Source organism: Rhizophagus irregularis, chromosome 6 (assembly GCF_026210795.1).
Source record: "Rhizophagus irregularis chromosome 6, complete sequence".
Lineage (NCBI taxonomy): Eukaryota > Fungi > Glomeromycota > Glomeromycetes > Glomerales > Glomeraceae > Rhizophagus > Rhizophagus irregularis.
In genome coordinates, this window is record NC_089434.1 from 965590 (window position 1) to 983276 (window position 17687).

At 25.8% G+C, this 17687-nt stretch overlaps 6 protein-coding genes across 6 annotated transcripts; 3 read left to right on the plus strand and 3 right to left on the minus strand.

The window, feature by feature from the left end:
• Nucleotides 1-245: 245 nt before the first annotated feature.
• On the plus strand, nt 246-470 carry OCT59_025980 (uncharacterized protein; the record flags this gene model as incomplete). Its single annotated transcript, XM_066142856.1, has 1 exon — nt 246-470. The coding sequence occupies one exon, from the start codon at nt 246-248 to the stop codon at nt 468-470; it is 225 nt and encodes a 74-aa protein (XP_065992431.1).
• A 1500-nt stretch (nt 471-1970) lies between these two features.
• Nucleotides 1971-2885, minus strand: OCT59_025981 (uncharacterized protein; the record flags this gene model as incomplete). Its single annotated transcript, XM_066142857.1, has 5 exons — nt 1971-1987; nt 2134-2205; nt 2275-2319; nt 2389-2400; nt 2801-2885. The coding sequence occupies 5 exons, from the start codon at nt 2883-2885 to the stop codon at nt 1971-1973; spliced, it is 231 nt and encodes a 76-aa protein (XP_065992432.1).
• Nucleotides 2886-5323: 2438 nt separating this feature from the next.
• On the minus strand, nt 5324-7918 carry OCT59_025982 (uncharacterized protein; the record flags this gene model as incomplete). The annotated part of the gene is made up of 7 exons (XM_025331114.2): nt 5324-6239; nt 6360-6627; nt 6696-6868; nt 6955-7021; nt 7096-7371; nt 7491-7624; nt 7759-7918. The coding sequence occupies 7 exons, from the start codon at nt 7916-7918 to the stop codon at nt 5488-5490; spliced, it is 1830 nt and encodes a 609-aa protein (XP_025179804.1). The 3' UTR covers nt 5324-5487.
• Nucleotides 7919-8626: 708 nt separating this feature from the next.
• On the minus strand, nt 8627-10452 carry OCT59_025983 (uncharacterized protein; the record flags this gene model as incomplete). Its single annotated transcript, XM_025316741.2, has 4 exons — nt 10241-10452; nt 9309-10162; nt 8931-9228; nt 8627-8852 (listed from the first exon to the last, which is right to left on the minus strand). The coding sequence occupies exons 1-4, from the start codon at nt 10351-10353 to the stop codon at nt 8627-8629; spliced, it is 1491 nt and encodes a 496-aa protein (XP_025179805.2). The 5' UTR covers nt 10354-10452.
• Nucleotides 10453-12285: 1833 nt separating this feature from the next.
• Nucleotides 12286-13153, plus strand: OCT59_025984 (uncharacterized protein; the record flags this gene model as incomplete). Its single annotated transcript, XM_025316742.2, has 2 exons — nt 12286-12408; nt 12479-13153. The coding sequence occupies 2 exons, from the start codon at nt 12286-12288 to the stop codon at nt 13151-13153; spliced, it is 798 nt and encodes a 265-aa protein (XP_025179806.1).
• Nucleotides 13154-14919: 1766 nt separating this feature from the next.
• OCT59_025985 (uncharacterized protein) lies at nt 14920-17102 on the plus strand (the record flags this gene model as incomplete). Its single annotated transcript, XM_066142859.1, has 8 exons — nt 14920-15552; nt 15624-15702; nt 16339-16407; nt 16483-16494; nt 16595-16630; nt 16709-16741; nt 16891-16935; nt 17026-17102. The coding sequence occupies exons 1-8, from the start codon at nt 14956-14958 to the stop codon at nt 17100-17102; spliced, it is 948 nt and encodes a 315-aa protein (XP_065992433.1). The 5' UTR covers nt 14920-14955.
• Between the last annotated feature and the right edge of the window lie 585 nt (nt 17103-17687).

The window sequence follows — 17687 nt, forward strand, 5'->3', positions numbered from 1 at the left end:
TTATAAAAATTGCTGGAATAAAGAGGACCAGTTATTTATGAAATATTGAATGAATTTAAAAGAATAAATGTTAGAATTGAATCAATTAAAGGTATATATTTATATAATTCTTAATGAGAAACCTACGCGTTACTTTGTTAAATAACTTACTAATTTCTAACACATATTTAAAATTGAAGTATTGTAATCATTTTTCCGTATATTATTTAAAGTAGGCATCTTACAAAGAACAACTATTGAAAAAAATGTCCTATAGCGGTCGAAATAAACAGCTGCACGTCAAAGAAGTTCACTCCAACCGTTTAGGTGTCGGTTATACTGTTACTATTAAGAGATATACTTCCTATATAGGAGAACGCAACCCTGAATTGAAAAAAGCCATGAAAAGTCCAATATTTAAAGACAATACTCAAACAATATTCGAAATTGAAATTCAATGTCATCACTTGCCCAAACAAGTAAAATATTAGAATCGTCACACAAAAAGCTTCTTGGCTATGAGGCCCACAGCAACACAACCAAACCTGTCATACTCAAATGTTATATGACATGCCTACCTAATCCAACAGTATTTAAACAGATCCAACACGTACCTGAAAAATTTGAAATATATCTCAAACCACCACCATTTTGTTATTCCTCCATTCTCGTAGATAAATAGGCTCAACAGCAGGAGAAAATTTGGTTGCGCCATATTAAAAAGCGTAACAAAAAGAAATATCTTTACCTTTTTTACTACCGGTTTATTACAGAAACACCTAGAACATCAATCTGTTCGACTACAAAATCAGACGCCATTTTAATGTCAGTTCCATTCCTCAATACAATAATGGATACAAAAAAGCTTTAGAGCTTAGACAACAATACCAGCAACGCCAGAATTATTATATAGAAGATGTTACCACTAAATCCAATACTAACGCACATTATGTTATTTCTGAACAAGACCAGGTGCTTATTAATGCTTCGGACTTATTTTTACGTAGAACACCTTCTCTGGATGTGGATTCACATACCACCATGAGTGATAACTCGTATATATCTGCTGCTGAATCAGTAGTGACTGTCATCTACCGGCGCATGAATAATTCAACACTATAAAACACAACAATAGACTCTTTATTAAATGCAACATTCTATACCTGGCAGTATTTACGTATAACATCTGGTAGATGAAAAAAATACAGATATATGATTTAGTTAGAAACGATTTCTTTTTTTATTTTTGTGTGCTTTTTCCTCTATGTCGTTTCTTACAATGCAGGTAATGCTTAGTATTGTTTTTATAAATAATAGGCAATACGATCCTTATGAAGGTTGGGTCTATATGAAATTTTCTTCAAGCAAAAGGCGTAAAAATCAGAAAAATTCGGATACATAAAAATATTCAAATGGAAATTTCCAGTTAAAACAACTTCCGATAAGAATTTTCTGGATAATAATTTTGCCAAGAAATCATGTGATATTACTTTCCGTTAGTTCTGACTCATTTCAATTTGTAGAACCAAAGTTAAACTAATAAAGTCATCATCATCCCTGTATACTTTATACGTGATGAAAGTAATACAAATAGAGAGAATTATTGGTTTAAAAATCAATTTTTATTGTACGGCTGTTTAGTTTATTACTTACTGTATTTATTATATTATTGCTATAATATAGTTGCATAGCCGCCATTAGGTGGTCTAGTAATTTAATACTCACACAAATACTTAGTAACCTATAAATATTGTAAAAGCTGCTAATTAGTAAATTATTAAACTACCTATAGGTAAATTACAAGTTGCTTATTTATAATTTAATAAGCTACCTATAACTTTTACAAACTTTTACCTAAAAGTTGCTTATCGAAAAAAGTTAAGTTACCTTAAAGGTAACCTAATTGTATTATTTAAACTTAAATTTACATCTACTAATAGACGGCATTTAGGTAATTAGTAGGTGACTTAGCAGTATTAAATTCTTAGGTTTCAGCAAAGTAATACACCTAAAAAGTGATATATACAATAATATTCAGTTAGTACTTGCCATTCTTTGAATTCCTTTTAAATATTTTGGATAATTTTTTACTACCAACTAAAAAAAATTAGATAAATATTTATTTCAAAAAAAAGCTTTATTAAATAAATTTACCTTTAAAAATACTGCTTATTTTTAATGTACTGCTGTTATTCTTCTGATTGCTTGATTTGTCAAAATCATCAACTAAAAAAAAAAACAATTAATTACAACAATTAATTAATACTTATTACAAAATATTTTACAAATACTTACTGTTATCGGGAATATTAAAATTATCATATGATTTGCTGTGAAATGCTACAAAATCGAAGATATTGAATATTAGTAAAATTATCAATAATAAAATAAATTATTATTTACCAATACCTTCTTGTTCTTCTATTAATAAAAAAATATATTATAATCAATGTTAATATACATTATATTAAATTAAACAAAAATATTGAATAATTAATAATTATATAGTAAATATGTTAAATGTGTTTAATACCTTCTGTTGCATTTCTTGGTTCAGGAAAGTTTTCAAATTGATGAATTTTACTTGTAAATAGTCTGCTACCTGTATAATTTGTTTCAAAACTGCTATCTGTTTTATTTATTTCTAAATTATCATTTACTTCTGATACAATTGTTGTATTTAGATAATATAAATTAATTTCATATAATTTTTTACAAAGTGTATAAGCATCGGGTCTTTTTAATGGATCAGCATCCCAACATTGTTTCATTAAACTTTCATATTCTAAAGGAGTTCCTGATACTATTCTTGGTCTTATACCATTAATGATATTCATTGCAAGATCATAATCATGTTCATAATTAATAAATGGTGGTTGTCCAGATGAAATTTCCCACATAAGCATTGCAATACTATAAATATCAGATGCTTTTGTAGTTTGTTTTCCAGAAATAACCACAGGTGCTATATAAGGAAGATTTCCATATATACTGTTTTGTGGTTTATCTGCAGGGCCACAGAATCCAAGATCACTAATAAACCATCTTTGATTTGATTTTGAAAATAATATATTTCCTGAATGCAAATCTCTATGAACTGCATTTTCCTTATGGATATAATCAATTGCAGAAGTTATATCCACAGCAATTTGTACTTTTTCTTTCCAGGTAAGTTGGTTATGATTTTGTTGTATATATTTTCTTAAATCTATAATCCCTTTAAACATTACGAGATAAAAATTACCAATTGATGGATCTTTTGTTAAACCATAACATGGAATAATTATTGCATGTTTATTGCTTATGGTTAAATGTGATTTAGCCTATAATAATCAATTTTTTATTAATAAAAACCTTGGAGCCTTTAATATTTAAAATGCTTTTAAATTACAAACCTCTTCAAACCAATTTTTATTTGCATTTTCAACATTTTCTAATTTTTTAAGTACTACACTTTGTCTTCCATATCTTTTTAGTTGTTGTTCTTTAGAATCCCATTCTTCATATCTTCCATCAATCCAACTTGCTGTATAGATTTCAGAATATCCACCTTTCGTTAAATAATTAATATTTTGTAAATTATTATAGGGAATCCATTCAATTACATTCTTTGGATTAGACGATTCCTTTTGACATGTTTGTATTAAATTATCAATATCTTTATTTCCGGATGTCCAATTTGAAAATTTTGCTTTTAAATAATTTTGAAGACAATATTCACAATATGATGTAGCCAAACATTTTTGATTACATTTTTCACAAATTCTTCTTGTTCCTGAATTATTTAGAACTTTTTCCGCATCATAAGACATTGTTATAATTCTTATTGCTTCAGTTCTTTCATCTTCTGTAAGAGTTTCATCAACAAGAAGTGTTTGTTTTCGAAATTCGAATTGGTTGTGTATGTTGTTGTAAATATTCACATCTATTAATCCATTTGATCTCATAATTGCTGCCCAAATTACTTCTCCCCTATCAGTTGACATAATGCAATCTTATATGATTTTTTTATTAATTTTGAAAAATAAAACGTTGAAATAAAAAAGAAAATTATTTTATCGAAAGTTATACAAATAAATGGCAAATGTTTCACGAAGAATGCTGTATTACGGAAGTATGTTGACGAATTTAGGTGTACACATTATGCAGCTTGTAATACAATAAAAAGAAAAAAATTCATGTGAATTTAAATTTTGATATACTGTAAATAGTAAGAAACGTAAATTCATTTTACATATTCTGTAGAAATCTTTTTATGTGTTGCAATATTATAATAAACTATGAAAAATATCAAAAGAAATGTAACGATAAATACTTGTTACTTCGGAATGAGCACGTCACAAATATTATCAACATCACATTTTCTGAAATGAAAGAACATATTATTATGAGATATACTCAAAAAATAATTTTACCTAGATAATTATGTAATGATAAAATTATGATTATATCAAAGGTTCATTTTTTTAAAATTTTGAAAATATTATTCTGTAAATCGCGTCAAAATTATCGATGTAAAACATATCATGATTTTAACCATCGAGATCATCTTTCTATATTTGAAGTAATGATATCTTTTCACGACAGAGAAAATTTCAACATATAGATTGTTTTTAAAACTCGTTAGTCGAACTACAAGGAATAATTATTCTTTTAGGGTAGAGTCAATTTACTTCGTCGTGTGTGATGGCGATTCTGATATTCAAGACTTTCAATAAGAGAATCATGAACATTAAGTTGGTGCCAAGTGAGAAAGAAGGCCTTATCAAAATTTTTTCTATTTTATAAGGCGTAAAAATTTTGAATACGTGTAGTATAATTTTTTATTAGCTGAATAATTAGCCATTATTATTATACGAAACTTCATAATTAAACAAAAATAATTATTGCGTCAATCAAGAAAGATTTATGATTTCTCCTCAATTTTCTTTTTCTTTTTTCTTTTTTTTTTTGATTTATAATAATTTTTAATTGAATGGATACGAAAAATATATTTGGATTAATCGGATTAATTTGATAGAAAATTTTTACTTTTAAATACAAAAAAAAAGAAAAAAAAAATTCTCTATATATAAGGCGTCATTTGTCCACTTATATGCATTTAATTCAAGTGAAAAAAAATTTTTTTAAACTAAGTAATAATGCAAATAATGCAAATAATAATTTGGTATAAAAATCGGAGATGTCTTTTAAAAATTTAAAATTTTCTTTTTAATATTTTAATTCTTTCTCCCTCCCTCTCCCCATATATTCATTTCAATCATAAAAAAAAATAATTAATTCAAATTTCTTTTTTTTGTTCATATATTTTTATTTTAATTTTTAATTTTAATTTTTTTTTTTTGTAATAAAAAAACAAACGATTAAAATAATTAGATCAATTAAATTAAGAATAAAAAAAAAGAAAGAAAATTATTTTTACATCTATAATTATTATCTTTTTATTTTTCTACTCACCTTTTTCTCTTTTATGACACATACATACTTTTTCACGCCAAAAAAAAATTTCTAATTATTATCAGATAAATCAAACTCATTACTACCAAGTGCTAATTTAATAAGATCATAAATAATAATTCCACCAACTAAAATTATGGCGATAATTCCAGCAATCTTAGAAACCATCATTCTACACTTTCTGTCAGTAGGAAAAGCGGTAAAAGGTTCAGGTTTAATTGTTGATGACGATGATGTTGTTGGTGATATTGGTAGTGGTGATGTTGGTAACATTGGTGATATTGGTGATATTGGTGATATTGGTGTAGTTGGTGTCGTTGGTGTCGTTGACGTTGTAATTATTAAATTATCATTAATATTTTCACTACTACGATTATAACGATGATGTAAAGTTCTATTAGGATGAAGTAAATTATCACCACCAGTTGAAGAACTTGTACCACTAATTATATTTGTTGCTTTTTCGATTATATTATTAATATCTATATTAGGTAATTCTTTTTTATCGGCGTTAAGCAAAGGTGATGATGGTGGTACTGATGGTGGTGGAGTTGCCGTTGCTGATGATGTAACTATTAATGTAGTTGTTTCTAAATCTTTTTCTCTTTGTTCAATTATTTCTATAGAAGAAATTTGATTTTTTCGTTTTTGACTTAAATTATATAAATAAAATGGTATGATAAAATTACTCGCGCTAGTAAATAATAAACTAGTCCAATTTGTAAATATATTTAACCAAAATCCTGATTGAAATGGTAAAACTATTATCCATGGTAAAAATGTTGATAATAAAATTGCCATTCCTATAATAATATTAATAATAATAATAAAATATAAAAATAAGATAAATAAAATAAGAAAAATAAACGAATAAATAAATAAATTCGATTAAAGAAAAAAAATACGATGATTTTACAACGTACCCCTTTTACAAAGACCTGATCTTTCTAAATTATAACGTACAACAATAGAATAAACTGGTATACTAGTTAATAAACCAGCAAGTGGGAATAAAAATGTTGCGATATCCGTCAAAATATTTCGATGAGATGAATTATCAATTTCTGCTATAATATTTGATGCTAAATCCATTTTATATGTCATTCCTCCTAATATTCCTAATAATATATATGCTGAAGTAGTTATCATAACTGAATACCATGTAGCTTTTCTGATAGAAACATCTGGTCGCTAAAAATAAATGAATGAATGAATAAATGTGATCCCTTCCAAGACAAAAAAATTTTTTCATCACCTACCAAATCGTTGACCCAACTTGGAACGGTAGTTACAAATGCGTAATTAAATAACACGGTACCAACGACCTGACTTTGATTGCTACCGGCCAACGGAACATATTCTTTATGCAGTCCAGTGAGTATGAATGTAGCGATCCATGTGATCGCAATAAAAACGAGTGTCCCGAAAGAAACTAATATGTATGAAATAGTAACAGTAAATAAACAACAAATAAATTACGACGTAAAAAAATTAAAATATAAATATATATATATTTACAAATTTGTACGACTATATTATCAACTAAATCCAAAAATGCCAAAGGAGCACAAAATCCCAACGTTATCTAGGATTTAATATAAGTGAGTAAATGATGGTATTAAAAAAATAAAAATCACATCTCGAAAGGAAGTAGATTACCATAAATCCTAAAGATGCCATCATGTAATTTGATCCGAACGGACTACTCTCATCAATAGCATCATTTATACAAAAGAATCCTAAATTTGGATGAAAACCCAATCCACAAGTTTTACCAGCCCACTTCAATAGCATCAAATCCATTGATTGAGCTGATAATATAATTGAAGCAATTATGACTGATTCTATAGATAAATATAAAATTATTTGTATTATTATTCGGGTTTTTTTTTGTGGGATCAAAAAATTTGTTAAATGCGTAAATTCAATTTTACGCTAAAAAAAAAAAGGAAAAAAGGTTAGTTTGCATACACGAAAAGGATTTAATAATCAATTTAATAACTATCATATAAAGACATCGAAAAAATATGTATTAGATTTTTTTTTTTTCGTACCTGAAAATATTCATTTCCTCGAATCGTCGTTAATGCTTCACATAAAAGTAAAGAAGAGATAGCACTCAGTGACATAGCAATGATGAACATTATGGTAGGAATCAACCAACCCGACATTTGAAAAAGTAAGGGAACTATTTATGTAATGACGCATCATAAGTCGATTTTAGATAACATTCACGGATATGAATACTTTTTCTTTTTAGTAAAAGTAGTAATTCTATTTCAAATAAAGAAGAACAAAGAAAAAAGAATTGGTCAACCATACTTGTTACGAGTCCAGGACCTGTCATGGCAGAAACCAAAAGTGCAATGCTTCCTATGAAGGAAATCCCACGTTGATTATTATCCACCTCTTTTATTGGATAATAATTCCCTTTACTAAATATTCCCATATATTTTTCGTAAATATTCATATATTTATGCATTGTTTAATATTATAAAACAACAAAGTTGTATTAATTTTTATTTTTATTTTTTTTTGAGACTCCTTTTATACTTGATCGTGATCAGGTTAATCGGGACTGCCAATCTATTGGGCTGTTTCCGATAGTGACATTTATAAGTATGACAACATATATACTATATAATACCTTGATTCACTAAATAATAATAAAAGGATCAGTAGATATTTTAACAAAGAAAAGGTCGTAGAATTGATCGGCTCATACATTTTGTCATACTACTCTATTTCCTTTTATATCATGTGAAAACGCCTTAAAAAATACAATTGATCAATGACTATTTCTTTTTATGATTAGTCGCTGGTGGGTCATAGGGCAGGGCCACATAAATGCATGAAATGTCGTTAATGCATAGTAGTTTGTATCACAACTTTATGCCCAAATTCGCCAGATAACCAAATTTTATTATTTCTTACAAATATAAATAATGATAACAAAATTAAGCCGAAAATAAAAAAAATTCTTTATATATAATGAAAAACTTTTCTACATTTAAATATAATAAATCATATACAATATATATAAAAAAAAGATAATTCCCTCGGGTTAAACAAATAACAAATATAATTTACTTATTAAGTAATAAAAAGTTATAATTAATTATGTACAAAATAATCATAATAATAAAAGAAAATTTCCACAACGTGCTGCGGCTCATGATGCATTCTTTTATCAATCACCAATTGCCCTAGAAATGTTCCTTGCATAATCAATTGTATCAATAATTGATTCGTTGAATTTTGGATTTTTAGGATCCATAGTCGTGATTGATTCACAACTGTTGGGAGAAGGAGATGAAATCCAAGAAAGATTGATCAAATTAACGGTATCTTCCAAAGCTATTCTACCATCTTCATCTTGTAAAGTGGAAATGAAATTCATTTGATATTTATCATTACTAAATAAGTTTAGAGAGAGAGAATTAGTTTGGAATAATTTCAATAAATAGTTTATTGAATTTTCGGAAATTACTTACGTTAGTTGTTTTTTGATGATAGATTGTCTAACGCTTGTACATTTAAATTTTCCATTGAAATCTTTTTGACTGAAATACATCAGTTCGCTATCATCATATTTATTCTCATTTCTTTTTAAAAAATCATCAGATTTTTGTATATTATAAATTATATTATGATTTTTTTCGCTAATAGGGGATGAACGTTTTTGTGATTTTAATAAGAAACGTAAATCTGGTGATTTACTTCTACCGGATACAATGTCTATTATGGCTTGACGACTTATATTTTTAGTTGATTTTATTATTTTCCAACGTCCTATAAATAAGTAAATCTTTTTTTTAAAAAAAACAACAAAAATATTTAAAAAATAAAAATGATTCGTCAAAAAATTTTACCTTCATTCGCGTCCCATTGTAATTTAAATTTATTTTTCTTTTCCTTTTCTTTATATAATACAGTAATAAAACATTCCTCTCTATCATCAACCTTATTTTCAAAATTGTTAATTTCTTTAAATCCAAAAGTATTTTTTAATTTTTGAATTTTCTCATCATCAAAAAAACTAATATCATGACGAAAAGCGGTAGTAATTCCATTATAACCCCTTTTTAAATTATTCCATTCTGATAAATTTAAATTAGTTTTACTAATTTTTGTAAATAATTCTCTACCAAAATTGATTTTTAAACGAAATTCATTATCAGAATTGTCCATTATAATTTTTTGTTGTTGATGATGATGAAAGTTACCGTAACGGTTCCGAGATGGATGAGATAAATTTTTATTACTAATTTGGTCAACAATTTTAGCCAAACAATCATCTAATTGTAATATAGTATTAAAACTATAAATCTTTCCTGATAGATTATTAAATGATAAATCATTATTATTATTATTATATTTGTGGAGAGTAGGAGAAGAACGTCGTAATGATAAAAATGATGAATAATTTGGTGGTGAAGGATTTATTTCAAGAGTATATTTACAATGAGTTATATCATTGGGAAAGACACTACTCTTACAACCATCTTCACTAGGAACTTTCTTAAATGATAACATGGGTAATAATAATTTTGGAATAATATCCAATAAAGTGAATCCTATAATTGGTGAATAAGAATTCGAACGACCTAACGATTCTTGTAATAAAACAACGGCTTTTGAACGTTGTTCTTTGGTACCAGTAATTATTGCTTGACATGATTGATTTCTTTTACCGGTAATTATAACATCTGCTCCTGAAGTTTCCCTTTAGGAAAAAAAAAGAGAAACATAAAATTATTAAACAATATTATTATAATTTAACAAACACTAACAAACTACCTACCTTATTCGATTTAAATTTGAAGAATCTGGTCCAAATATATATCCTGATTTTCCTTTTGGTATTCTAAGTGTCTCTTGGTGTTCTTTTAACTCGATTATTTGATTTGGTATCATTTTTTTTTATAAAATAAAGAATTTAAATTAGAAAAAAAAAATGCAAAGTAAAAAAATATATATATAAATATAATTTTTATATTATATCTAATATTACATACGTATTTTTAAAAAATCAGGATACGTCCTTTATATAAGAAAAAAAAAAATTTTTTTTCAATTTTCTGTGTATACCGAGCGGCCAATAAAGAAAATTAGATAACTATCAAAAAGAGAAACAATAACCATTATTATTTTTTGGCAGTTTATTATTTCAGTAAAGATTTTCAAAAAATTAACCATCTTCTCTAATGAACAAAGCTTTCGTCCAATAAAAATTCGTATAAAATAAGTAAAAGGCGTAAATACCGCAGTATTGCATTAATTATGCGAAGTAAACCATTTGCATAATTGCTTTTGAAAGTTGCTTTTGGTAGTAACGGGGGCTAATTCAAACAATCAGGTCAATTTTGATTATCTTTTTATTGTTACTTTCATTATTACCATAATCATCAAATTGAAAGTGTTATTCTAAAACAATGAAATAAATTCTTCTTAGAATGAAATAAAATTTAGAATATATTCTTGGAATAATAAATTTTGGAATAAAAAAAGAAAAGAGCTCAAGTTCTTAATTTAGCTCATTTCTTTCTTTACGTTCTTTTCGTTCTTTTCGTTCGTTCTTTTCGTTCGTTCTTTTCGTTAGTTCTTTTCGTTACATCCTTTTTATTCGTCCTTTTCGTTCGCTCTTTTCTAGAAAAAAAAAAAATAACAAAGAATTATTTCAATATAATAATGTATTTTTACGATTGGTATTAACTTTTTAACTTTTTATATTATGCATGCATAAAATTCATACGTCTATCCATACATCAAGCATTATTATTATTATTTATTATTATTAATATTAGAGTTTAGAAATTGATAAATTTGGAATGATTCAAACTTATTCAAACATTTTAAACTTTGTAAAATTTTCTTATTTTTTTTAAAAAAAAAAAAAATTTCAAAGTAAAAAATTCCTTTATTTCATTATGAAATTTATAATTTTATCCGTTATATACCTTATTCGTCTTATTTATCTTATTCTCTTTCAAATATTTACTTTTTAAAGAGTAATTTATTATGATGTATATTTACGCTTAATAAATTAAATAAGCTAAGCTTTTTTTTTTTAAGATTTGCAATATCGTGATGATTATGTGGCGGGTTATCCGTTATCCGTTTTCCTAAAAAAAACATTATTTAAATAATGCTTATTGTTTATTATATTAAAATTTTACAAAGTTTAAAATCAATAATTATCGAGTTCTTATTGTTAACCGTATGAAATTAATTGTATAAAAATTCAAAATTTTCAAATTTTTCCTTATAAAATTTAGACTAATAAAAATTTGTATAAATAAAAAAAAAATGTACATATGGGAATCACGACACTATCACGCTTCTTGTCTTACCTTTCTTCAGTATCATCTATTAGTCCTATCAGTTACGATAAAAAAATGGTAGTATTTCTAGAAAACTTTGAAGAATATTATTATAAAGTACGACAATAAATAATTAATTAATATTGCATGACTTCATTAATTAAAAAAGGTAATTAAAGTGTTACGTTGCAAGTACTTTTTTTTAGTTGTACAAGAGATTTTTTACATTTGTATGATTTGTATGTATTTGAAGTATAATGATGATAACGAAGAAATGAACATTTAAATTTTTTTCTGTGTCGCAAAAAAAGGTATTTTTGTATATATATATAGATAATTATTTCTTTTTTCCATTTTACTTTCTTTAATTTAATTAGTACCTCCGAAAAAAAAAAATTTAACCATAAACATTAAAAAAAATATTTTTTTTTTATACATACCGTATTACCACTTTCCTTAAAATAATTTTCTATCATTCTTCCATAAAAAAAAAAAACTTTTTTCTTTCCTTCCTTTTAAAATAAAAATGAAATCATCTTATTCTTTTGTAGCATTAGTTACCTTCCTTCTTAGTGTTAGTACAACTAACGCAAACATATTTCCAACAAATCCTGATGGTGGTGCTGCTATTTTCACTCCAAATCAAAAAGTAAGTAGTTAACACATGATAATTTTGAAAAAAGAATTTTCTTCTTACTTTTCCTTTTTTTTTTCTTTAGGTTTCAATTGAATGGAAAGATGATGGTAAAGCTCCAAATTTAAAAGCTTTAGGCGTAGTTCTAGTGGAATTTATGACTGGAGCAGATCTTGAACAAGTACCCTTGGAACCTATTGGAAAAGTAACCGCTACTGTAGGAAAAATTGCTTGGGTAGTACCAGAGGTTGATCCTCCAGGGAAATTTTATTTTTTAAGATTTTCTAACGGTAAAGTTGATGATGTTTATACAACAAGATTTACTATTACTGGTAAAAATGGTAAATATCCAGCTGAAACAATTCCTCCTCCAGCTGTTGGTAAGAATCTTGGTAAAGTTGGTAAAATTGTTGCAAAAGGTGATCCGAATGGTCCAGTACCAAAAGAAGTTGGTGTAGGAAATCCTAATCCTAATGAAACTCCTAAACAACCTGCTTTACCTGCTGATGATACTCTTAAAGATGATACTCTTAAAGATGCTAAAACTGCAAAGAAAACTCCTAATAATGATGCCAAAGCTCCTGATAATTCAGCTAAAGCTCCTGATAATCCTACACCGACGAATAATATTTTTCCATCAGCTTTCGTATCAGGAAATAATAATACCATTACTACTAGTTCAGCTTTTTCAATAAATTATAATATTGATATTATTGGAGTTTTAACTTTTATTAGTTTATTATCTAGCATGATAATTTAAAATATATATACCGTATATGTATATTGTATATATATTTTTTATAGATTACTTTTTCTAATATTTAATAATGTTAATTTCTAATAATTAATTAATTAATAATTAATAGTGTGTTTAAAATAATACATAACAATTAATTATATTATAACGTAATTCGTGTAAAGATTGATATTCAACACGTTAATAAGTCTAATATGTCTTCAACTGCACGTTTACTGTTTACAAATTAACGAACATTTATTGAAATAAAGATTAGTCATTTGTGAAGCGTGATCCTCAGTTCTCATTTAAGTCATGTAATTCATTAATGCTCAATTTGATATAAAAGAATAATTAAATTTTCAGCCTGCATATTTCGTATCATTGCGTAACAATCGTAAATCCATCGTCGCTCACACGTGAAATTATGAGATATTGGATAATTTTTTGATTTTACATTATTATTATTATTGTTACCTTTATAATTCAGGTAATCGAAATTGGAATTGGTGAAAATTATAACGATATTAAAATATATCGATGGGAAAAAATATGCAATCTCTGAAAATTGAAGGCAATAAAATTTGATACAGTACGCAATTTTTATACTCAAAAATTGATAAAAAAAGGGAATTTATTCAATTAAAAGGAATTTTTTTTTTGCTCGTCTCCAATTTTTTTTTTCGGATAATTTATAATCACGTGATACTTTATAAGCAAATCAGAGTTTTAAAATTCAGAAATTCACATGATTGGATATGATTGGATATTATAATGAACGTCATTGGACATGACAACATTGCAAAATTCTGTTAATTTTCAAATATCATCTAAATAAGAAATTATTACTAATGGCATAATTTTGTTTATGTTTACATCATTAACACACTTTTCTCGTAATATGATTAATTGTTTACGCATGTAATTAAATTAAAATATGGCTGATTTTACTTTGTTTCACAAAAATTCGATATTCATGAAGGATTTTTTTCTGTCCGATGACTTTTAAGGTTTAAGAAAATTATGTGTTGATCAATTGTTACTAGTCAAGTATAGACGATTTTGACGATTTTTGCACTATATCATCTTATGTTCCTATATTAATAAGTTTGTTTTTAATGATTACCTAATCTATTATAAACTCAATTTATTAATTGCATATTTTATTAACTACTTTGTTTATGTCAATCTAATCAGGTTTTAAAAGCTTTTTTGGCTCATGTTTCAGAAGATTCCGGATTTAACGAACACGAAAGTTGACGAAAACTTTAAAGATTTGATTTTAGGAACAGAAATATTTTTGTTAACCTTTAACTTTCTCTTATTAAATATTGTAAATCCTAACTTACAGTACAAAGTAAAAAGTTAGTAATTTCCATTTTGGAGAGGTTTAATAACAGTTCAAATGTTGACAACAACTCAAGATTCAAGAAATCTTAAATAAAAGAACGTACCGTTAATTCACATTAGGTCATTAGGATACATAAGAATTTGTAATAATTATAAAATTTTATGAGAGAAAATTTTTATGACATAGAGATTTATTGAAATCGTTATATAATAAAAATTACTGTATTATCAATTTTAACCTGCCAACACAAAGTAGAATAGTATCTCTTGATGATCGACCGTTATGTATTAGTGTGTGGCGAATGACGTTGATGAGGTCGATGACGTTGATGACGTTAAAGTCACGTAAATCTGATAACAATAATTATATAAAAAGCGTAAAATAAAAAATGTAAAATTTTTGTTACAACTTTCTTATTTTTCTTTTTTTTTTTGTTTTTCGAATTAAAAAAATTAAAAAAAAAAATTTTTTAGTAATGCCTTCCGCAATTCGAGAAGAAATAGTTCGTGTGGCACTTAATAAATCTTCTGCATTAATTGATTATAAGGTTTATAATGATATACCAAAACAAACTGAATTTAGAAAACAAATAATTCTTGATGATAAATTTCTTACAAGTGAAGAAAAGACTGAAGCGATAGGAATAATAAATAAATCTTATGATCATGATAAAATTCTTTATAATTTTGGTAGAAAAAGAATTTGTGAAAATTGTAATCAAGAATGTTTAGCTATATTATATTGTGAATTTTGTGTTAGAAATTGTTTAAAATCAAATTTTTCAAATTGGTCATCAGGAAATGATGATATTGATAATCTTATACAAAAATGTCAAATGGAAACGATTGATCCAGAAAGGATAATTGAATGGATTCCATATGATCAATTTCAAAATGTTAATAATTATTTATTAAAAAATGATTCCTCTGATATTTATACAGCAGTTTGGATTGATGGATGTTATAATGAATGGGATCCTAACGAGAAACGATTAAAAAGATTTGGAAGACAAAAAGTAATACTTAAAAGTTTGGAAAACGATGAAAATATAAATCGAAACTGGTTTGAGGAGGTTCGTAATCTTAAAAGTATTTAATAAAGCGATAATTAAAATTTTTTTTTAATAAAAAAATCGTTTTATAGGCCAAATCACATCTAACTTTAAGTAATGAATGGCAAAGTAGTGTTCAATATTATGGATTAACACAGGATCCATCAAATGGTAATTACATGCTTGTAATGAATTCAATGGATGTAAGTTTAAGAGAATTTTTACAACAAAATCATAATCAACTCTCATGGAAAGAAAAATTTCAAATTGTTGTTGATATGACTTATTCACTTTATATTATTCATGAGGAGAATGCAATTCATAGAGATTTGCATTCTGGAAATATATTACATTCTCCAAGAAGTAATAAATGGTATATTAATGAACTTGGACTGAGTGGCCCTGCAGATGTATCATCAAAAAGTATATATGGGAATCTTCCTTACATAGCACCCGAGGTTATTGCTGGGAAACAAGTTACAAAAGCATCCAATATTTATGGTATTGCAATGCTTATGTGGGAAATTTCTTCCGGACAACCACCATTTACTAATCGTGAACATGATTATAATCTTGCGAATGATATTGTTAATGGTATGAGACCAAATATAATACCAGGAACTCCTTTAGAATATAAAAGTTTGATGAAACAAAGTTGGGATGCTGATCCATTAAAAAGACCTGATGCTTATACACTTTGGAAAAAATTATATGAAATTAATTTATATTATTTAAACGAATTATATGAAGCAATTCAATCAGAAGAAACAAATGATGATGTAAATAAAAAAAGTGCCAATTATACAGATGGTAATTTACATACAAGTAAAGTTTATCAATTTGAAAATCTACCCGAACCAAGGAATGCAACAGAAGGTAATTATTATATTAATTAATTTTATTTTATTAAATTATTAGCGTACTAATAATAATCTTCTTCAATTATAACAGAAGAACAAGAAGGTACAAAATAACGAATTTATTACAAATTATTATTTTGAAATGGTTTGTTTTTGTGTATTTAATTATTCTTTTCATATTTTTAATATTTATTTTTTTACAGCATTTCGTAATAAATCTTATGACAACTCTGATAACAGTGAGTATTAATTGAAATTTTTTTTTGTTATTATTATATAACAAATACTGATTAATTCGTCTTTGTTTTTACTTTTAGTTGGTTTTAATAAAACAAATAACCAGGATGAAGGTAACTTATTTTTAGATGAACTTTTATCTTCCAAATAAATAAAAATATAGAAGTATTCTTCGAATTTATTTATTGGTAAAATAATTAATATATATTTGACTATATATTCAATAACGCATGAACAAATTTCATTGATTTGAATTATTTAGATATTCGAAATAAAACAATTCAACAACAAATAAAAGATAATATTGGTAACGTATTTTTGAAATTCATTATATATCAATTGGAAGGAATTCGATTTTATACTAATTTTTTCTTTAAAAAATTTATAATTTTTTTAGATGAAGATGAAGTATATGTTAATCCAAATCTTCATTCGGAAGAACAAGATGAATTAGAAATTCCTGATAGTATTTAACTTATTTTGATCATTTATTTTTTTTAAAAAAATTTTTTTTTATGAATCATTTAAACGACGCTAAGATTATATAGTAATCGTAAGTAAAACATCTTGCAAAAGTTTGTTATTTTTGTAAATTAAATTATTATATATTATTAAATAAATTGCAATTTAAACAATTCTTACGAGTTATTTCGTATTTGTTTTGAGATTTGTTGTCAGGGGATAAAGATGTAGTTTGACACCTGACGCGCATCACCTGAATAACCTTAATATACTTTTTTATTCTATACATTTATTTACGTGAAATTATAAAATATACTTTAAAAAATTAATATTTTAATATTTTGAATAACCATAAATTTGAGTCTAATCACATATTTTTTGTGATAAATAAATTCACTTAATAAACGTAATAATAAATGAGCTATAATTATATTATGATTAAGTGGATCCTCCTCTGTATGTTTTATATTGAAGCATTTTTCTACTTTGGTCAACTCACAACTACTTATAAATAACAGAAAAATGATAATGTTTAAGACATCGGTTAACCGGTTAAAACTATTTTGACAATAAATCCATAATTCTGGTCAGATTTAC